Source organism: Oikopleura dioica, chromosome 2 (assembly GCF_907165135.1).
Source record: "Oikopleura dioica chromosome 2, OKI2018_I68_1.0, whole genome shotgun sequence".
NCBI lineage: Eukaryota > Metazoa > Chordata > Appendicularia > Copelata > Oikopleuridae > Oikopleura > Oikopleura dioica.
In genome coordinates, this window is record NC_137292.1 from 12,057,078 (window position 1) to 12,081,049 (window position 23,972).

Genomic DNA, 23,972 nt, shown 5'->3' on the forward strand with positions numbered 1-23,972 from the left:
GGATCAGGAAATGTTGAAATTTTCCTAAATGCTTTTGAACTTGGCGATTCTAATGGCGCATTTTCGATGACCTGCGAGATTAAACTGTGCTACGCCAGCAATGGACTTGAACCTGACGAAGAAACTTACTGTAACTTATTTTCTCAGAGAAGATGCGAAAACGAGTTCACTGATTTCTCGCTTTCCAGTTCAGATATTTTTATGCTCAAATAAAAACACTCAAAAAGGCAAATTATTTTTTTTTCTTCCTTGATTTCGGCGAGTCAGGTTGAGGGCGGTGAAAATGACAGAAGATGGGATGAATAGGACATGGGGCGGAGCGTCGCTTCTTTTGCTCGTTGTGCGCAGATTGAAAGGCAAATAGGACTGGCATTGTTTGACAATTTCATTGAAATAGACTTGGAGGAAATTAAACAATTCGCTTCACTCTAAAATTTTCTATTGATCGACGAGAACTTAAATCGAAGACAAAAATTTCATCATAAAAATAACTAGAAACAATTTTTACGAACGAAAAACTTAGAGAGTACTTATGAACGAAGAAGATGAGATCGATTAACAATTTGATCTTCATCCTTATTTACAACCGGATTGACGCTGCTGAAATATGCAAAGCGGGAGAGGTCAGAATTGGTGAAAGCTGTTTTGAGTGTCCCGCTGGATTCAGGTTCGTTTTCAGATCCCTCATCTTTGAGGCTCGAGTTTTCAAGTTTTTTAGATTCTATTTAATTTAAATTTTAAATTTTATTTGAGTTGAATTCGTAGATATAATTTTAAAACATTATACCATCAATTTTTACGTTTCTTATGCATGAAGTTTGTTTGAACAGAAATCTGCGCGAAAGCTGTAGAGCTCAATTAGTGTGGATGATGGCACAGAGCTTGGCCTTTGTCTTAGCAACGCTGCCTTAATATTTGCCTCAACTAGCGATTACGTTTAGATGTTCCGACGAGAAGCTTCTTTCGTGTGACCTTGGCGAGTATCAAGACAAAGAAGGGCAAGAGTTCTGCAAGCAATGTCCGGAAACCGCAATTGACGAAAGGGTTGATCTGGAAGAACCGAGTGTCGCTTGTAATGAATGTCCTCCTGGATACGTAAACATAAAAAATGAGTGCAAACCGCCAGATGATAGTGAAAAGCATTCTCGTGTCAGACGGGAAGTTACCAATTGTAAATCAGGATTTTATCTTGTGACAAGTGCGGTCAGTGGCGAAAATGAGTGTGTTCCTTGTCCAGAAGGAAAATATTGCACTGGTGGGAATAATGCTCAGAGTAAAAACTGCGCAAAAATTGGCGATCATACATATTCTGGACATGGCATGTCTACATGTCCCTCTTGTACGAATATTGTCTCTTTATATGGAAAAATATGCAAATCCGACAAAAATAACAAGTTGAGCGAAATAAGAGAATGCCCAGCGGGTACAAAGGCAGATGCAAATGGAAGTAATACTACAAACTGCTCTGCAAAGAACTATTGTCCTGGAAACTGCAAAGAAATTTCTTGCCCAAAAGGAACCTACTCGAAGGCTTCAGCGAGTGAGTGTTCTATTTGCAGAGCTGGTAAATATTGCTCGAATGGATCCGAACGAGATTGTGGTACTGATGAAGTTAGCGCTGACGGTCAATCATCCTGTATTCCATGCCCACCCGGATACGCTTGCCCGAATGAAAAACTCCAAGACGCAGTGCGATGCTTGCCAGGCAATTTTATTCAAGGAACATCTTGTACTCCGTGTCCTGCTGGAAGTTATTGTCCCTCACCTACCGCTGGAAGAAAGAACTGTCCCGAAGGAACTTTTTCACAGGCCGGGGCTACTTCGTGTTCACCTGCTTTACCTGGATTTGAAGCTAAGAACGCCAACACAGAAAGTCCAACAAAATGCTCAGCTGGCCAATATTCAGTTGATGGGAAAGAGTGCATAGATTGTCCGAAAAATAACTACTGCCCCGCTGTGAATAGACCACCAATTCCTTGTCTTCCAGGATTTCACACAGCAAATACAAAGTCAACATCATGTGATCCATGCCCAGCGGGAAGTTTTTGTGAATCAGGCCAAGACCCAGTACCTTGTGAGGATGGATTTTATTCTCATAAGGGTGCTTTTACTTGCACAGTCTGTAAACCTGGCTATCTGTGCACTACAACTTCGCATGACTCTCCTATGTCCGATCCTTGTCCTGCCGGAAGTTACTGCCCTATCATTGATGAGGGCGATGGCGCAAAACCGACAAGAAAAACATGTCCGGAAGGAACATTTCAACCAGAGACCGGAAAATCATCATTTCATGACTGTCAGCCATGTCCTCCAGGGTACGTCTGTACGACGAATGCACTACCAACAGTGAAATGCCCAGCTGGATTTTATTGTCCTGGCGTAACCATTTCTCAATCTCTTATTGACGAGCTTGATGACAGTTCAACAAATCTACAATACAATAACAATCCAAATACACTTTCTATTAATGGCATGCAGTATCCCTGTCCTCCAGGAACATATAACCCTGACGAGGGAATCACTCATGTGTCACAGTGTAAAATCTGCGACGCTGGAAAGTATTGCATTGAAGGTAGTGAAAGTCAAACCAATTGCCCGGCACATCACTATTGCCCCCAAGGATTTCCAGCAACGGGTGGCAATGTTACTCCATGCCCTGCTGGCTACCACAGTTCTAGTGGTGGACTTGCGAACCCGCAACAGTGCGATGTCTGTAGTAGAGGAAAGTATTGTGAGAGTGGAAAGGGTGAAACAAATTGTCCTGCTGGAACATATCGAGCAGAAGAAGGTGCTGAATCAAAAAGTGACTGCATTCCATTGCAACCAGGAACCTTCAGCTCTTCTACCGGAAAAATCGATGACACTGGTACTATATGTCCAAAAGGGAGTTTTTGTCCTCCAGGATCAACCGAAGCAATCCCTTGCCCAGTTGGAACGTATGGTAATGCAACTGGACTACATTATCAGCATAACTGCAAACCTTGTGAACCTGGAAAATACTGCCCCTCGACTGGTCTAACTGACGCAGACCAAATACAGTGTTCTCGAGGTTATTACTGTCCGCTCGGCACAATATATGAAAAACAATTTCCATGTGAAGCTGGAACTTACTCTGATGTCGGAACTGAGTGTCAAAGAAAAGCACCTGATGCTTTTGACTGGGTTAATGTTATCTCTTGCAATTTGGAATGCCAGATTTGTGATGCTGGATCATATTGTCCCGCCGCGACAGAATCAACACAAGTTACAAGCCTGAAGTGTCCATCTGGTCATTACTGTCCTGAAGGAACAATGAGCAAATTCCAGTTTCCTTGTCAAAATGGAACGTATAATGAATTTGAGGGAAAATACAGTCCTAACGATTGCATAAAATGCACAGAGGGACATTGGTGCGGAGAAGGAACAACTAATCCAACACCCTGTCCTGATGGAAGATACTACAAAAATGATACTAGTCTTATTGGAGCGAGAAATGTTGACGAGTGTGATTTATGTCCAGGTGGTAAATACTGCACAACAACAGGTTCGTCCGATTGCGATCCAGGAACATACTCACGACCTGGTCAAACTTCATGCAAACCATGTGTTGCAGGCTCATATTGCCCAACTGGAACATCAGAAAAGGCAATGTTGAATGACTTAATTTGTCCGGCTGGAAAATTCTGCCCAGAAGGTTCGGAAAATGCACTTTTGGATTGTGAAGAGGGCTTTTATTGCCCGAAAGGAACCGATCAACAATTAAAGTGTTTTCCCGGAACATACAATACTCAAAGAGGGAAAGCAGAAGCTAGTGACTGCGTTCAATGTGATGCAGGCTATTACTGTACTGAAGGTATGGCTACTTCGCCGATAAGTAACGCCTCGATGCTTTGTGATGAGGGTTATTATTGCCCAAAAGATATCGTTCTGAATGCATTTCTCACAAAATACGACCTTGAAAGTGGTGATGTTCAGCAAGCTCTCAACCGCAAAGTAGGATCATGGGGGCCCAAGCAATTCCCTTGCCCAGGCGGAACTTATCGAGATACTAAAGGCGCAAAAGATGACAAAGAATGTACAGATTGTTCGGCGACAAAATACTGCCCAGAAGGAAGTCCAAAAGAACTTGATTGTCCTGACGGCTACGTTTGTGGTGCTAAAACTGAAGTTCCTATTCCCTGTCCAAAAGGAACCTACCATGATACAACAGCTACTCCGTCCCTCTCTTCTATCGACGAGTGCACTGATTGTACTGAAGGAATGTACTGCGACGGAGAAGGTTTGACAGCACCTCGTGATAAATGCGATCCTGGGTATATTTGTTTCACTGGTTCTCCGATTTCGAATCCGCTAGACATCTACGGTAGTGAATGTTCCGCGGGCGGGTACTGTGAGCAAGGATCGTCCCAATTAACACCTTGTCCCGATGGTACATTCTCGAATGCAAGTAGAGCGACAACGGACAAGGAGTGCGTCGACTGCCGACCAGGTCTGTTTTGCGACCCTGGAGGGAGTGCTATTATTGAACCTACTGGAGGATGCCTTCCTGGATATTATTGTACTGAAAAATCTAATACATCCACTCAAAATAGTTGTGGCCCAGGTACATTTTGTGAGGAATTGTCTTCAGTCGAGTCCAGCTGCACTTTCGGAACATACAACCCTTCTTTCAATAATGATTCATGTGTTGCTTGTGATGAAGGAAGTCTCTGTAAATCAACTTCACTTTCTTCACCTGGTCCCGCATGTCCAGAAGGAAGCTTTTGTCCTAGTCCCTTCAAATTTATCAATCCTAACGATCATACAGATATTATTCTAATGAATACATCGTCATCATATCCAAAACTACTTCCTGAAATTGGATCTTACACTCCAGTTCTTTGTCCACCAGGAACATATGGGGTGAGTGGTGACAAAAAAGATGAAACAACTTGTGTACGTTGTCCTGAAGGCAAAGCTTGCTTTCATTTTGGAATGACATTTAGTGATATTGAAGATTGCGAAGCCGGATTTATGTGCGGAGAGGGGAATATTTATAGAACTCCTTCGGAAGGCGATGGCGATTCAATGTCGAGCGGGCCTTGTGAGCCTGGTCATTATTGTCCTGCTGGAACCACAATATCAGGGTCTACTGCACCCAAGAAATGTCAACCAGGAACATTCAATCCTAACAAATTCGGTAAGGCTCTTGATGACTGCTTACCTTGTCTCGCTGGTATGGCATGCACAGCTGAGGGCCTTGAATGGCCCGATGCAGAATGCGAGGCAGGATACTATTGCACTGCTGGTGCTTCAAGCGCACAGCAAAATAAGTGCACTCTCGGACACTATTGTCCTCCTGGTTCGAATAAAGAAAAAGAATGTCCAGTCGGATATTATCAAAAAGAATTAGGTCAATCAACTTGTACGCCCTGTCCTGCTGGTAAACTGTGTCCGACAGAGGGAATGGACGATCCCCAGCCTTGTATCGCTGGAAGCTACTGTTTAGGGACACATTGTGAGCCAGGTTCCACGTGTGATCTTGGCAAGTTGAAACCAGGTACGCGACAGCTTATTCGATGCGGTTGCGAAGACAATGGCAAAGTTTGTGGAAACACAAACGTCGCGTGTTATGAAGAACGAGTCCCCACTTATTGCCCGATTGGATATTATGGAGTGGGAGACATTCTCAAAAGTGAAGGTGAATGTACTCTCTGCGATGCTGGAAAATATTGTGACGAGCCAGGAATGACTTCAACACAACAAAAATCGATAGGAAAGGGGCATTTTTCTACAGGGGGTGCACGAGTGAAATATCCGGTTGAGACAATTTATCCAAACGGAACTTTTGATTATCCCGATTGCTTAGGATCAAATACATGTGGCTTATGTGAGAAAGGATATTTCTGCAACCAAGAAGGACTTACCACCGCCACTCCTTCTGCCAATAAGTGCCCGAAATTTACTTTCTCCAATCAACCTGGATACGGCGAAGACAATTGTATAATATGTCCTGTCGGTTACGATTGCAACACAGAGGGAATATCAGAACTAACGGACGATCTGCTTTGTGAAGAACATTTTACTTGTACTGGCGGCGGCGCCTCAAAAAATGACTGTGAAGCAGGTAAATATTGCCCGAGAGGATCAAGTGAAGGACTCCCTTGTACTCCAGGCTATTTTTGCGAAGGAACATCGACAGGCCGTCAAATCTGCCCTGCTGGAACATTTTGCGAAGGAGGAAATGACGCTCCTGAGCAATGTCCACCAGGTTACAACTGCCCTGTAGCTGGAACTTACCAACCTCTTCCATGCCAGCCAGGATATTATCAAGATCAACAAGGTCAAATTCAGTGCGAGCTATGCAGTGCAACAAAGTACTGCCCGGATACGGCGATGAGTCAATCATCGGATGATCTTCCTCTCTGCGATCCTGGATACATTTGTACTGGAGGGGCGAAATCACCAAAACAGGAGCCTTGTGAAGAAGGAACTTATAAAGATAGCTCAATGGATAGTTGTGAATCCTGTCCAGATGGAAAATATTGTCCGAACAAAGGAATGAGCGATCTCACAGAGTTTGATTGCCTGGATGGATTCGTTTGCAATGGCATTGTTAACAACGAGTCCCCAAGAGGTGATAAGCAATGTACCCCAGGCCATTATTGCGAAAAGGGTTTCGAATACGAATGCCCAAGTGGCACTTTCAGGTTGACTTCGGGATCAAGCTCCATAGATTATTGTGTCGAATGTACTCCTGGTTTTATTTGCCCGAACGCTACTGTTTCTCCTACAATCAAATGTCCACCTGGATTTTTCTGTCCATTAGGTACAGGTGAAAATGAAGAGCAGCCGTGTACTCCTGGTCATTTTTGTCCTGAAGCATCTGATCGAGAAATTTTGTGTCCAAAAGGAACGCTTTGCAGTTTTGATGAGATGGCTGAGCCTGATGCATGCACTCCGGGAGACTTGTGTGATCAGTTAGGACAAACGACAAGAAAAGATTGCCCCGAAGGATACAAGTGTCCAGTGCCAGTATGTGCTTCAACCGACGCATTTGATCTTGAAAAATTTCATCAATACACAACTCTATATGCATGCGACGATGACATTGTTCCCGAGTTTAAGATTCCTTGTGGCAAAGGTTACTACAATGACCAGCTGAACCAGGAAGATTGTAAGCTCTGTCCAGAAGGAAAATATTGTCCTTATATCAATACAATCACGCCTGAGGATTGCGTCGCTGGGTTTGACTGCGTTGGTGGCTGCAAAATGTCAACTCCTCGAACAGAGTCTATCGATTGTGTTAATCCACCGAATGCAACATCAACTGCTACTTTCAAGTACCTTTGCCCTAAAGGATATTATTGTGAGCCCGGTCAACCAAAGAAACCTTGTCTTGCCGGCACGTACAACCCAATGGAAGGCGCTGTTAATTCGGACTGGTGCCTTACATGTCCCACTGGTTCGACCTGTGATGAAGCTACAGGAGAAGTACCAACCGATGGAACTGTCACGTGTGAAGATGGAAAGTACTGCACAGATGGCAAAATTGAAGATTGTCCAAAGGGCTTTTACTGTGACTACTCTACTAATCCCGGCAGATCCGAGCCATATCCATGCCCAGAAGGAACGTTCAATGATAAAACAGGACTATCGAAAGTTGAAGAATGCTCGGAGTGTACTGCAGGATACTATTGTGATAGACAAGCAATGACTCAAGCACCGGAAACACTCTCCTCGCCACCAAAATGTCAAGCTGGCTTCTATTGCCCAATCGGAAGTAAAAGCCGACAAGACACAATTTGTCCAGTGGGATCATTCTGTCAAGAAGAAGTTGGAGCCCCTTCTCCTTGTCCACCGCGAGAATACACATCAAGCAAAGGCCAAGAAGCTTGCAAAGGATGCCCAGAAAGATTCATATGCCCCGGTGGAACAGCTCCTATCCCATGCCCAGCTGGAGAGTACTGTGGAGCTGGAGTTTCATCTGGTGCAAAATGCCCCGCTGGCACTTGGTCAAACGTCGAGAAGCTCGCCAAAGAGAGCGAATGCATGGCTTGTCCGCCTGGTAAAATATGCAAAACTGAAGGAATCGACGACGAGAACAAGCTTGAAAATTGTCCGGCTGGCTATTGGTGTCAGCATTCAGTTCAAGTTGATCCTGCTGGGTCGAACTCAAATTGCAATAATGGCAAGTTTGGTAAGTGTGCTGCTGGTTTTATGTGTCCTGAAGGATCATCACGCCCCATTCCTTGCAGCGCTGGAACTTATCAAGAGAATGAAGGCCAAGAAAGCTGTGAGCCATGTCCTGCTGGTGAGTTCTGCTTCGAAGGCGCTGCTGTACTCGAAACAAATACAAATTACACACAAGTCAAACGCGGGAAGTGCCCCGTTGGCTATTACTGCCCTTCTGGAACAAAATCTCCATACGACTATCCTTGTCGAAAAGGTACCTATGCTGACCTTTCTTCTCCCCGCGAAGACGACAGCGCCTGTAAAATTTGTGATGCAGGAAGTTTCTGTGGCAAAGAAGGACTCGAACTGCCATCTGGCTTATGTACACCTGGGTTTTACTGTCCAGAAGGATCAACAGAAGCAACGGCCAAAAAGTGCGGAAGTGGAAACTACTGCCCTGAAGGATCTAAAGAACCATTACCCTGTCCAGCAGGAAAATATTGTCCTGGAGTTACTATGTCGGACATTCCGGATAACAATGTAAATGATCCGATTTGGGACTGCTGGCCAGGATACTATTGTTTGGCAGGATCAAAAACACCAAATCCTTCCACTGGAAAATGCAAAAAAGGCTTTTATTGTCCCGCTGGTAATGACGCTCCGAAACCATGTGATGCTGGCACTTACCTGGATTTTGACCTTGCATTCAGCTCAGCGCACTGTAAACCTTGCAAACCAGGTTATTTGTGTAGCGAAGCTGGTCTTTCGCAGCCATATGATGAGTGTAGCGAAGGCTTTTATTGTGTCGACAATATAGAGATAGAGTGTGAGGCTGGATATTATTGTCCGAAGAATTCCGGATTCCCGCGATTGTGCGAGTCTGGAACATATTCAGCCCGTGCCGCAAGTTCTTGCAAAGCATGTGATGCTGGCAAGTACTGTGATCCGTTTGAAACAGGAGTAGTTGTGCCTGTGAGTTCGCCAAAAGAATGTCCTCCAGGATACTATTGCCCGTCTGGAACAAAGTTCATGTATGAGTATCCATGCCCAGCTGGAAAAATTCGCAAAACAGAAGGTGCCGCTAGCGAAAATGACTGTGATCCGTGCCCAGCAGGATCTTACTGCAAAGACCGAGGTCTTTCTGCGCCAACAGGAGACTGCTATAAAGGTTACGAGTGTCCTCAAGGTCAAATTCGTCCCAATCCTTCCGACCATAAATGTCCGGCCGGTCATTATTGTGGCAGAGAAGGTTGTGGAGATGGTATTGGAACGCCATGCCCTGTTCCATGCCCAGCTAATACTTACAATGATATGCCTGGCGCAACCATGCTTGAAAGTTGTCAACCTTGCACAAAAGCATGTAGTGGAACTGGTAATATTCAAGACGGTGATGCGTGTGCAGCAGGACAAGATTGTGAGTTTGATCCTCCAGTTCCCTGTCCAAAGGGCTATTACTGTCCTGAAAACGAAACTTACAAAGTTGAATGCCCACCTGGAACATTTAGAAACGAGGTAGGTGGCAAAGAGTTGAGCGACTGCACGAACTGCACAGCAGGGACTTACTGCCCAGACAGTGCTATGGAAAATGTTCTTACCGAGTTCTGTGATGATGGGTATGACTGTCAAACTGGTGCTGAAGTACCAAAACCATCGACTATGGTCTGTCCGATTGGTGTTTATTGCGAAGGTATCGGAAAAGCTGCTCTTTGTACAAATGGCGAGACAACAGTATTCACGGGCGCTGATAAGTGCCATACTTGCCCGAAAGGCTACGATTGTGTTTCCGGCAGTGAGCCTGTTATTTGTCCAATTGGTTTTTACTGCGAAACTGGAACTCCTGCAGAATGTCCATCTGGCACGGTTGGCAAAATTGTTGGGCTTACTAATCAGTCTGAATGCTCTCCATGTCCATCAGGCAAAGTTTGCCCAGGAGGTTCGATTGAAAATGAGTGTCCTGCTGGAAAGTATTGTCGAGAAAACGCATCCGAACCAGCAACAAATATTGAAGAATGTCCTGCTGGATATGAGTGTCCCCTTGGGACGGGCGAACCTAAGCCCTGCTCTGCTGGATTTTTCTCAGAAGGAAGCGCAACATCTTGTACAATTTGCCCCGAAAAATTTTACTGCGAAGGACCAAAGGATAAGCAACCGTGCCCACTGGGCTATGTTTGCCCAGAAGGTACAGAATTTGGAAGACAATTTGCGTGCCCGAAAGGATCTTATTCTGATGAGATTATTTCTGATATTGCGGATTGTATTGCATGCGACGAATTCCATTATTGCGAGTTCCCGGGCCAAGATAAACCAACAGGTAGATGCGATGATGGATACCGCTGCGAATCCGGTGAGTCTTCTCCAACACCAGAAGACAAATTATGCTTGCCTGGTCATTATTGCGAAGCAGGCGAACAATTACGTTGCAAAGCTGGATTCTTCTGTCCCCGAGAAGGCATGACTCCAGCAGATCTTGTCGTTCCCGCTGATGACAATGCGGTTACTCCGAATTTCCAATGCAATGAAGGATATTACTGTGATGAAGGCACTCGCGTTGGTAATCCAGGCTTGATCAGTAGTGACGAGCGATGCGCATCTGGTGAGGACTGTGGTGGTCCTTGTGAGCCTGGCCATTACTGTCCAAGAGGAACGGAAAAAGCGACTATGCAAAAATGCAAAAAAGGAACTTACTACTCCAAAGTGGGAGCAAGAAATGAGCAAGATTGTATCCCCTGTTTGGCTGGCTACACATGTGATACTGATGGACTTGCTGATCCAACGCTGTCTTCTCAATGTGAGCCGGGCTTCTATTGCCCTGGTGGCAATCGCGATTTCTCAACGATACAAGTTCCATGCAAAGAAGGCCACAAATGCCCTGGCGATGGAAATATTGCTCCAATTGCCTGCGAAGCTGGATATTATCAAATGGACCAGGAACAAGATTCATGTGATCAATGTGACCCCGGCTATTACTGTCCAGTTAAGAGTGTCTCACCTCAAGAAGAGGAGTGTCCTGATGGATTCTATTGTCCGGCAGGTACTCAACACGGTGAGATGAATCCATGTCCTATCGGAACTATCGGCGCTGGTACCAAGTTAGAAACAATAACAGACTGCGCCCCTTGTCCAGCAGGTAAAGCTTGTCCCTTTCAAGGATATCCTTCCACGAATAGCGACTCGTTACCATTATGTGCACCTGGTATTGTTTGCCCTCTCGGTGGCAATGCAACTCACATTCTCGATGGCGAAAAATGCGAAGTCGGTCATTATTGTGAAGCCGGTACAGAATCACATTCGAATGGTACTGGTTCGAAACTTCCAATCGAATGTCCGACTGGTACTTATAATGACGTCGAGGGTGCTCAGCTCGAGAGACACTGCAAATTCTGCAAAGCTGGCTCGTACTGTGATAGCCCCGGAGCAACGCAAGCTTCGAAATTATGCAAACCTGGATTCTACTGTCCCATGGGAAGTACTCAGATAGACCAGATTCCCTGTCCGGAAGGACATTATTGCGAAGGTGATGGAAATGCATTCCCAGAACCGTGTCCGACTCGAACTTTCCAGACGAAAAAAGAATCAGTGAAATGTGACGATTGTACAGAAGGCTTTTACTGTAACGATAAAGGTCTAATTAATGTCGAAGGCGTATGTAAAGCAGGTTATTATTGTCCGACGGGTTCTAAATATCCAACTGAAAAGAAGTGTCCTGCTGGAGCCCATTGTCCTGCTGGATCGAGCAACTATACTTTGTGCGATCCTGGATCATATGCTCCTGTCGAAGGAATGGATGCATGTATCGGTTGCCCTCCTGGATTTATTTGCGACCCGAAAGACGTTGTTCTAAATTTTACCGACTGGAGACATGCAATTACTCACACGACGTGTATTCTTGGCCATTATTGCCAAGCAAACACAACGAATGAAGCCGACGCTATTCGTTGCCCAGACGGAACATACTCAGAGCCATCATTCCTTCAGCCACCAGATTTAGCGAGCTCTTATGAAAAGCAAGTAGGTCTCAAATCTATTGATGAGTGCACTCCTTGTCCAGCAGGATTCTGGTGCGATGGCGTAATCAAAACCGAGTGCAACTCAATTGGCGATTACTGCCAGTTTGGCGCCAGGACAAATCAACCAACAGGACTGAATAATACCTGTGGTCCAGACGGAGGACCTCCAGAGATCGGTGGGCCTTGTACTGTTGGTAATAGTTGCGAATCAAATAAAACTCCTTACTCGTGCGAACCTGGATTCTACCAAGACGAAGAGAGGCAAGAAAAATGCAAAGCCTGCCCAGATGGAAATTACTGTCCTGCTGAATCAATAAATCCGATTCCATGTGAAAGCGGTTATAGCTGTGAGAATGACAAAAGATACCCTTATTTGGATCCGTGTCCCGCTGGTACATTCGATGATGAGATCAATCAGCAGTGCCAGATTTGCCCAGAAGGAAAATATTGTGATCAACGGGGTTTGAATCAAACACAAATTGATTCGATGGATTGTTTGGTAGGCTTTTTCTGTGGAGGAGAAAGTGAAGATCGTAATCCGTACGTAGAAGGAAGGACAAAAGACACGCCTTCCCGCAACGCACAGTGCGTTCCCGGTGAGTTCTGTCCTAATATTGGCCTCGGCTCGCCCGAAGCTTGTCCAGAAGGAGAATACTGTGAAACTGACTTCCTTAATGCGACTTCCGGAGAGTGTGCTCAAGGATTCGCCTGCCCTAATGAAGGAACTGAGTTTATTGATGGTGATCATGATGTTGACTCAGTAGTCGGAAATCCCTGCGGTCCTGGAGTATTCTGCACAAACGGCACTGATGATGATGGTTCGCCCTGTCCAGAAACAACATACAATAATGGTTATGGTCTCAGAGAAGAGAAAGAATGCACTCCTTGCTTAGAAGGTTTTATGTGCGAACCAGAAGGACTTGATTACCCGACCACCCCATGCGCAGACGGACAGTTTTGTGTCAATGGAACTGTTAATTCCTGTCCAGAAGGCTATGCCTGTAATTCCACGTCACCTTTCCCCCTTCCGTGCTATGGCGCTTACTCTTCGGAAAATTCAGATCCCTCTCAATGCGGCCCTTGTAACAGCGGAGAGACATGTATGATAACGAGTTCAGAGCATGGAATCAATCTTACTTGCGCGGATTTCCCTACTTCCCTAGACGAGCCCGATTTTGAGCCGTGCTTATTGCATGATATCTCAGATTATGAGGATGAAGGTTTTGGAGTAAGCAATGGACAACCTTGCCCAAAGGGCAGTTTCTGTGAAAGAGGAAAAATTCCAACATATTGTCCACCAGGAACGTATAATGATGTGACTGGAGGATCAAGTCGTGGAGACTGCAAGCCAACAGATGAGTATCATTTCAGTCAAACACCAGGTTCTGAAATATCGACTGGAGATGGTGTTTGTGCTGACGGTTTCTATTGTGTCGAAGGATCGAGCGACAGAACGCCTCAAGACCCGAAAGAAGGCAACGGCGGTCCATGCACTCCAGGATTTTACTGTAATAGTGGAATCAGAACGGAGTGTCCTGCAGGTACATACACGAACTCCGCAGGAGCAATTCTTGAATCCGATTGCTATCCATGTGATATTGGACACTTCTGTAAAAATGGTGCTATCACTCCCTGTGATGACGGTAAAAAATGTTTCACTGGAATAGAATCGGACACAAGAGACTGTATAGAGGGACGGTGTGAAGCGCCTGATAAAGACTTCGGCCCTGTGATAAATGTACCCTGTAATGCCGGTGAGTACTGGAAAGATGACTCTTGTCAAATATGTCCTGCTGGAAGTTACTGCAACCTCGATAGATCAAGTGTTGCGACAACTGAACCCTGTCTTCCAGGCTCTGCTTGCCCAGAAGGAACCGCTTTTGAACATACTGTCAACGCTTGTAAAATTGGTCAATACTCTCAATCTGGCGATGAAGGACTAGAGGTACTCGACTGCGTCCCCTGTGATCCTGGTCATGCTTGCACCGAACCTAAGCAACCAGAGCTCGGACCAGAGTGCCTTGCTGGATTCTATTGTAATGAAGGGAGCAAAGAACTTGCTCCATATGAATCGCAATGTGAGACTGGTCACTATTGCGCTGACGAAGGCATGACTGCGTTTGACGATCCTATCAAAAAGCAATGTCCACCTGGAACCTTCAATAACATCAAGGGTGCAAGCAGCTTGGACGAATGTCTTCCATGTCCACCAGGCTATGTGTGCGAGAGTTCCGGAATCGATGAACTCTCATTTGATATGCGATGCCCTGAAGGATTTTATTGTCCTGAATACGGTACACAGAGTGCGGCTGACGCTATCAAATGTCCCATCGGCTATTTCTGTCCCACTGGCTCATCTACTCCACGACCGTGTGAACCAGGTACTTTTGGAACTGAAAGAGGTGCGATAGATAAATGCGTGGACTGTGAGGCAGGTTATTACTGCAATGGAACAAATTACGATCCCGGTTTCAACGATCTCACCAGGGACGAGCAGCTCAATGAATGCCCATTATATCACTATTGTGAGAAAAAATCTGCTTACCCAACCACATGCAAAGCTGGAACATATAATCACGATAAGACAGGACTTAAAGAATCTGAGGAGTGCGATGATTGCCCACCAGGTGTTTTCTGCACTGCTGGCCGAATTGCGGATGAATGTCTGGCAGGATATGTTTGCAAAGGAAAGGCATCAAATGCACAATTCGAACCTTGTAAAAATGGCTTTTATTGTCCCGCGGGCTCCAAAGAACACCTCAAATGCCCAACTGGCTTGATGATAGTCGGCGCCGGTAAATCCATCAATGAGTGCGACTTGTGCCCAGGAGGTAGTTATTGCGATGAAGCAGAAACTCCAACGGTAGCAAAACCTTGTAACCCTGGACATTACTGTCTTTATGGAAGAGACGACTCGGATGAACAAGAAGAATGTCCACTCGGAACTTATAATCCTTTCCCCGGAGGTGTTGATTTGAGCTCTTGTTTGAGTTGTCCTCCTGGTAGTTACTGTAATGAGACCGGAATTGGAAACATCAATCAGCAGAAATTCGCTTGTCCCGAAGGCTTTTTTTGCCCTGGCGGCCAAGGTGGTCAGCCATATCCAAACGATACAGACACTTTGAATGAGCCGATTCCGTGTCCTCTAGGAACATATGGACCACTTCTCAGTTTAAGAGGCCTCGAAGCGCAGGATGACTGTGAACCTTGCCCGAAAGGATTTTATTGTCCCGAACCAGGAATGAGTGACCCATCAGAAGAGGCTGAAGTGCAGGAATTCAAGTGCCAGCCTGGAACATACTGTCCAGAAGGCTCGAGTCAAAACTACACATGCCCAGCAGGATTTTTCTGCGAGAATGCAAGTGAAAAGGTCGCATGTCCAGCTGGGACTTATTGTCCACCAGAAAGACCTGAAACAGAAGGAAACGATACAACTCGACCTGAATTTGGGAATGAAGAGCCCTATGATTGCCCGATTGGAAGCTACTGTCCAATTAGCGTATATCCTGATCCTGATAATCCAGACAAGAACATAACTATCGGATGCATGCGACCCATTCGCTGTCAAAATGGATATGCCGGTGCGATTGAGCCTGATAAAAAAACTGAAGAAGGCAGCTGCACCATTTGTCCTCCTGGAACTAACAGCGTACCGGATCGATCTGGATGTGAGGTTTGCAGAGCTGGAACAATTTGTCAAGAAGGCGCCACAACTGACTCTCCTCTACCTAAAAACATCACTCTTGAGGAAAGCAAGGCATATCTCTGCCCTCCTGGGTACTATTGTCCAGAAGGCGCTATTATCCCGATCGGTTGCCCTCCAGGAACATATGGAAAGGTTGAAGGGTTGACAGACGCTATTTCGTGCAGCGACTGTCCAGAAAATTATTTCACGCATCTTTCTGGCCAACAAGCTTGTCTTTCATGTGGTGGTCAGGCTAGACAACCTACTCCGGGGTCGTCTTCATGTCTGTGCCAAGGTTCTGGACGCGAGTTCCAACCTTCAGATCGACAGTGTGTCTGCAAAGTTGGCTACGCTGAGAGAATAATCAACCAACGTAAAGAATGCATCCGGCAAGTTTACGACATTTGTAGACCAGGCACTTATCGAGCACCAGAAGGCGACTGTAAGACAAAACTGGAATTTGACGAGTACTGTACCAACATGTGCTCTCCACGAGGTTATAATAATGATACCTTCGATAAAGAGCTTGGAATTTGCAATTGTGCTGATCAACGAGATTTGGAAGAAATTTGTAATTATCAATGCAGAAGCAAGCTTAACCAGGTTGAAACTAGTCCGATCGTCTTCAAGTGCTCTAACGGAACATCAAAAATCATGGCTAGAGTCGATGGCCAAGATGATCCTCTAGAATTCGATTTATCAGACACAAGCTTGAATATAATCAATTCGGACAGCACTTTAGATCGAACAGTATGTGAAGTTGACGACGTCGAGCAAGTAATTTTCTTTATGTCACTCACACCTCCGATTGGCGGAAAAAGACTCGTTACAGGATCATATGAAGAAGACGCAGGCATCTTAGTTGATATTCTCGATCCAAATAGAACGAAAAGATCTCGCCGGCAAAGTCAAACTCCTGATAACGGAATCGATAATCCTATTATTTGTCTAGAACAGGGCCAGATGATCTTCTTCGAGGTAGATACTGACAGTTACCCAGTTTACGACGAAACATCTCTTCTCAACACCAACGAGGACTTCGATTTCGGCGGTTTTAGACTTGCAAGCGAAATGCTCTCTATAATGGACAGTGTTGCTCGCGTTTTTGCGTTTAGATTCGATAATCCAGGAACTTATGTGTTCTACATCGCCCAACCTTGTAACGATCCTGGTGGAGAATGCGAAGTTGACAAGACGCAAGTGTTTTACATTACAGTTAATTCCGACAGAACATCGTGCCCCCAGATCGGTCCTTTCTTCCCTGCCACTTCGAGATATGGAACTCTCATTGGCGCTAGATTTGCTGATGACATTTACATCGCGCCTGATTGGCTTTACATCTCTGTCCTCATCATTATCGGATCGGCTATTCTTGGGTGCTTGGTCTGGCTACTGTATCTCTTCAGAAAGTATGGATGGACAAAGTGGGTCATGGAAACAACATTCTACCGATGGGTTAACTCTCTTTTGGATATCGATCAATTCGTCTCCAAAGGATCTGCTCGAAATGACAAAGAATTCGTCGATGACATTAAAGAAGACGAAGATGAGATCGAGGCATTCGATTCAAATCGTTTCTTCGATTACGGAAGAGTTTTACACCTTGAAGATTTCGACACTCAAAAGTTTACCGTCTGCTTTTGGAACAAAGCACTGGACTTATTTCTGGTTTAAACAATCAAAAATCGGAAGCAAAGGGAATGCTAGAAAAATTTAAAGAAGATGTGAAAGACCTGAAAACTGACTGGATCGAAACTCTTGATCTCGACCCTGAAGATTTCTTCTCGGAGGAGGAGAAGGTCGCATACTTTAGTAAAAAGAAAGAACTTGATAATGAGATTTTGAGAAGGAAGAATCTTGCTGCTTCTTATGGAAAGATCTACAACGAGGTCGCGAATCTTTTCGAAAACAAATTTGAGGAAATTAAATCGTCTTCTTTGCGCATCCAGAATCTTCTTCACCAGACACTTCGAAGTCTTTCATCCATCAACGACAATTTGAGCGTCGCGGACCGTCCAGGAGTCAGCGATCTTCTATTGCATCATCGAAATGTTGCGATTGACAACACTGATCAAATGTACCAAGCACTCGATCAAATTATTTCTGCCATGTCAAATCAATGTCTGCTGAACGGATCATCGGGCTATAAGATCGGAATAACAGCTGGTGGCTTTTCGCCATTCTCCACTAATACACGCGAAGCCAAAACAGAAGATATAGTCGATGCAACTGGAGAAATAATTCATCCTGATTTACAGCTCGATGAAGCTACAGGTCTGATTCTCCTAAAATCTGAAGCCAAGATACTTGAGAACGGGGAATTCATTCCCTGCTACGAGGACATGTTCTTCCATCCACAAACACTGGAAGCGCATAAAATCGCGGGAAATATTTTATATGACGCCGCTACTGGACGAATTTCCATTGCAGTAGATTCTGCCATTGCTGCATCAGACGAGTCAGAGTCACTCATCCCCCTTCTTCCTTATCCTCGTGATCACCTTGGAAATCCCCTTGAAATTGAATACTTAGATGCACCAAATCCAATGAAGCTCAAGTATGGAACAAGACTAGTGGAAAAATCTAGTGGCCTTGCCGTGCCAGTCCTCGCAATCACAGTTCACCCGAAAACAGGTCTCGTACATGCTCTTGGAGCAAGCGCACTATCCAACGTCACGAGTCTGAAAACACCTATCGAACGATACTTGGTATTCGATGATGAAGACGGAACATCCAAAATGGTTAATGGGTTGAAATTCGATGCCGATGGCAAGATCGTCCCTTCTTTCTTCTCGTCAATTTCCGTGACCCTTGAAGGAGGATTAAACAAAACTCCAGAATTTGTGCACGAGTTAGCGCTATCTAATGGATCTTATTGGGGACAACTCGAAGCTACAAAAGCAGCTTGTCTTGCGCGAGTTCTAGATTCTCTTGATGACTTGACTGAAAACTTGTCAACGACCCTGAACGATCCAGCAAGTGCGAGTGCATCAGCTCTCGAGCACTTCTCAAAACAACTCACTGTTGCCGTCAAACATCTGAATCTGTCAACGGATAAGCTAGTACAGGAAACATTCAAGCGTGTTCTAAATGTTACTCAACTAAAAGAAAAGATCACATCGGTTGAAGGAAACGGAGGAGTGTGCGGATTGTACGAGTTCGACTCTGGTAACATGTTCTTGCCAATTCTTATCGGCGAAAAAGTTCAAGACACAAAAGACGAGTCAGTTGCTATGCCAATTTTGGATGTCGAAATCGCCGATGATGGAAATCTCCTCCCAGTCTTCGGAACAACAACTGATCCATTCTCTGGAGAAAATATAGCAATCGAGCTTGGAGATGAGACTGTTGATGCGACCACTGCGGAGCAAGGTCGAATCGTAGGAGCATCTCGAGACAAAAAGACAAATACCATCTGTCCAACAGTTCAAGTTGGCAGTGCTCTTAACCCAGCCAAACCTCCCTTCGGTTCAGTTTCTGAGCTCCAGAACCATATCACAACTGTTAATTCCGCAATCGAGAAGCTTGTTAAAGCAAGTGAAACTGTTAGCTCGACGATATTCCAAGAAACAGAGTCGAAAATGACCATTAACGAGGGCTTGGCGGAGATCAAATCTGTATTGGAGGAAATGATTAGTGCCGCGGAAGATGTTCAAGGCTCAATGGAGATTGACATCGTATCCACTCTTGGAAAATTGATGTCTAATGACGTTCTCTACTATTTGGATCAAAACCCGACGGATGTATCGAACCACGCTAAAGATCTTTCAGCACTGGCCGGGGAAATGAAACAGACCATGAACAAATTTAAAACCCGATCGCAAGCTAACTTAGTTCGAAACTCTTTGTCAACATCATTGGGAAAATTCCGTTTCGAAATGATGAAGCTAAACCAGTCGCAAGTACTAATTCGACAGCAGCAGATTCTTGCAGAAAGTCGCCTTGTGACTGACTTTGGAACTCGAGCAGAAAGCAACATGTACTATCATGGTCTTTTTGTGAATGTTCACGTGAGCACTCGTGACGAGATGCTTCCTGTTCTGAAGAAGCTGGCAGAATATCTTGAAAAGGGACTGAGCATGTATCTGACGCCCGAAATGGTTGAATATCTGGAATCTGCCTGCGCAAAACTCAAATCTCGCGAAGTGGATGAAGTTATAACCAACATAAAAGAAAAAGTAGAAGAAATTCATTTCACCACCGACGCCCAACCAGCTGCCATGACCAGTAACGATGAAAATGAGCGGGATGAAAAGGCAATTCTGATTCATGAGGGTAATCAACAGAAAATGCGAATTGAAAACGCAGAGAGGTATCGTGAAGCCATCGAGAAGCTTGAGTCTGAGCGAGAGGCCTTCATTGACGAGAACATTCTTGAAGTCCAGACGATCAGCAAAAACGACGAGGAGTTCAACGCTCAAGCGGATCACTTCTCAGCTACTCTAGCCAAGATCGACGATGATCTACAATGGAACAACAGGCTTCTCGCTGAAGAGACTGCTCGAAACACCAAGCGCTCTTCTGACCAGGCCCGACCAGATGGAGCGGAAATTTACCTAGAGGATGATCTCAAGGCAGATTTGAGCGAAATCGAAGCACTTGAACGAAAAATGCTGGATGAAATCGATGGTTTTGAGGATTATGTCGAAGAAGCGAATGAAGACCTCGCTGATAAACTGAAAGGACTCAACTTTGAGTTTTCTTCAAAACAAGGCGACGAAGTCGACAATATCATCAATGAGTGCTCTGAAAAGATTCGAAAACGAAAGGGTCGACGAGCTCCTCGTGCTCTTTTGGAAACAGAACATGATCTTACTGTAATGTACGAGCAACTAAAAAAGGCGGCCGAAAACGATCCCGAGGCTCAACGTCTTCTTAGCGAGTTAGATGTCGTGTTCGACGCACACATTCTTGCTCGAAACGAGGCAAAGAGAAAACACAAAGATCGACTTGAAGCTCTTGCCCGGCAACGAGCTGCTCGTATGGCCGCAGCTAGAAAGCCAGAAGCGCTTACCAATGACATCAACGGTGAGGTGGAAGAAGTAAACAAGTCTTCTACTGTCAGTGCTGAAGAGGCGAAAATCCAAGAGCTCGAAAACGAATTCAATGAAAAAATCAACGAGATCAACAAATCTTGTCACAAGGACTCTGATGAGCTCGACGAGCAACTTCGAAATAGAAATTTGGCTGATGATATGATCAAGGTAATCATTTTTCCCATAGACAGTCGTAAATTTTACTCGTAGCTCCTATAATAAAAGCCAATGACTATAAAATTAAAAATGATAAACTCGATTTTAGGATCTGAAAATCCGAATGGCAAAGGTAGAAAAGAACCGGCAGCGACAAATCAAGGCAGCGATTGCGTTGCGCACAGCGAAACTTCAAGCGGCTAAACGACGAAAAGCAACAGCCGAAGCCTCTGAAGTGATGCAATCCATGGCAAACATTTCAGATCTTGGCGATGTCACCGAAGAAGACATTCGAAACCAGATCCTCGAAGAAGTGACAAACGGTAAAGATGCGAATCAGGCCGTCAAAGACGTTCTCCAAGCACGTCATCGACAGGAAATTCTTGATATGTCTCGCAGACATCAGTGTGAAATCGAAGCGGCAAAGAAAGTGGCGTTGAACGAAGCACGTGATGCAAGATACCTGGATCGCAACGCAATTGTGGAGCAGTTCGACCGGGACGTGTTGGAATTGAGCACAAGAGACATCGATGACGCAGAGTACGACGCTGAGTTTAAACGACTCAAGGCTCAGCTCACGGCAGAGTTGAAAGCATTTGACGAAGAAACGGAACGGTTAGGTGACAGAATCTTCAACGAAAAGCGCAAGGGACTTGATGTGAAACAATCGGCAGAGCATCTTGGCTTACTGGAACGTCAATTAAGCCAAATCGACGAGGAAATTCGTAAATGTACAAGTGATGCGCAAATTCAGTACGAGCTTCAGCAAAACCGTCTAAAAGCCCAACAGAAGCACCAAGCGGAGATGGACGAAGCTGCCCGACAAAAAGCTCTGGAAGAGGAAGAACGACTTCGGCAACAACAAGAAGATTTGTTGAATAAGAAGAATCGATTGAAATCGGACAAACAATCGGAGAAAGAACGCCAAAAAGCAGCCGAGGAAGCTGAAAAGGCGAGATTAGAGGCAATGGTTCTGGCGAATGAAGAGCGCGCGAGAGTCAAACTCGAAAATGAGAGAATACAAATTGAAAGCTCGAATAAGAACGACTCGGAAAAAGAAAAACTCCTGCGTGAACTTGACGCCAAGCATGCAAAACAAGCAGCTGATCGGGCAGCGCAAACCGACAAGGCAAGGAGTGAGCTTGAAAAACGACTTGCAGCTAGAAGAGCGCGTGCAGCGGAATATGCTGAAGAAGAATCGCTCGCGGAGGAGGAAATTTCCGAGACGCCAGCGCAGATTCTTATAAAAAGTGAGCAGCCTCAGCAGAAGAAGTCCACAGTTGATCATAGCCAGGTTCTCCTTAAATCTGGTTTGATTGAAGATCTCTCAGCGCTTGAAGCGATTCTAAAAGCTTCGATAAGCTTACAGACGGGAGACAATTCGCAATCTGCTCACTCAGATCTATTCCTTGCCAAGCAAGATCAGCTGAGAAAGACTTCTCCTGGTCTGGTGATCATTCATCCTTCTGATCTTTCTACCCTTGAGTTCGTCGGTTACCGACTATTCCAGCGTCAATTTGAGTTGCTTTCGCGAGTTTTCCATCTCGAACCTATCACGATTATGATTGCCAACGAGTTCCCCGCTCAAGAGGAAAGAAAATCCTTCGCACCATCGTTCTACAGGTAATAAACCTCAATTTGATTTGAAAATTTTTATTGACGACAACAAGCCATAAAACATGTTTTTAGTTATCAAAATGGCATCGCACTTTTGGACCAACAACATCTCAAGTCCTCGGGACTGATGTCAGTGATGGCTGCTCATCTAGCAAGTCACCTGGCCGCCGATTCACATTTCATCGACTCTGACGTTGTCTTCAAGAGAACCTTTTTCCGCGCAGTCAGCCTTTTGTGCGCGCAGATACCCGCCGAAAGCCTCCATTCTTCCACTGGTGAAGAAATTCTTGACTACACAAGCAAGGGTCAAAAACTCCGTGAAGCAAAATACAAGGAGCACCTTCGAAACGCGCCTCAGGCGAGCTCACATATCAAACATCAGAGAAGCGTCACGGAGAACAAGGCGAAAACAACGCAAAAACTCGGACAAGGTACAATTGAATTTCGATAAAAAATATTCAACAAATTTAGCTCTAGAACTCAAGCATGACATCGTCCTCAGTGGAGAAAATAAAAATTCGAGCGCTGAAGATTACTTTGATCGCTTGTGTGCCCAAATGTTCGATGCTTTGCAAGAGGAAGATGAAGACAGAATTCAAGCATTGCAGAAAAAACTCGAAGCAGCAGCTCTATAAACCTTCAAAAACAGAAAACAAAAGTTCAATTTATTTTATTTTTGTAAATAAACATTGTTATTTTCTCAGTCAATCATTTGATTACCGCAATCCGCAATAATGATCGATCATCATGGGAACTTGAAAATAAAGTCCTGTGAGTTCGTAACATTATTTGCCTTATTTGGAGAAAGCCGGTCTCAAAGAATGTAGACCTCAATAAAAATTCTCCTGGCTGTCTACTTTCGTCGTGTACCAATCACCCAGCAAATGTGAAAAACACCTAAAACCTCGGCTTCAAAATGCCATTTACGTTTTGATTATTTTACGAGCGCATTCCGGCTATCAATCAGACACCCACCAGATGCTTTATGATGTCAGCTGGTTGTTAAAGCCAAGTTCTTACGGTTCATTGCGGTTTTACGCAATCCGATGTTTTGATAACTAAATTTTATCCACAAAGCATTTTCTGAAATGATAATGTTATTATATGATTGATATAACAAGTTGTACTTAAACAACAAGTTTAAACCAATTGATTTAATGCTTTCCGAAAATTTGATTGTATAAAAAAGAAAGATAATAATAATCCGCGCGATTCTGAAAGAGGCGGGAGAAGAACCTTAGGTTCTCTGGTAGAACCAGAGAGGCAGAACGGCCTCTATCAATTGCGAAGCGGGTGGGCGTTGAAGCGGGAAGGGACCTCATCTCAGCGTCAAGGCTG

General features: G+C 44.8%; 1 protein-coding gene across 1 annotated transcript; it reads left to right on the forward strand.

The window, feature by feature from the left end:
- The first annotated feature begins 452 nt into the window (after positions 1-452).
- On the forward strand, positions 453-23,342 carry LOC145699990 (uncharacterized). Its single transcript, XM_081777253.1, is given in 6 exon segments — positions 453-667; positions 942-17,495; positions 17,498-21,029; positions 21,127-22,640; positions 22,707-23,065; positions 23,106-23,342. Coding segments are annotated over 6 exon segments (22,245 nt in total). The 5' UTR covers positions 453-545; the 3' UTR covers positions 23,270-23,342.
- Positions 23,343-23,972: the final 630 nt, after the last annotated feature.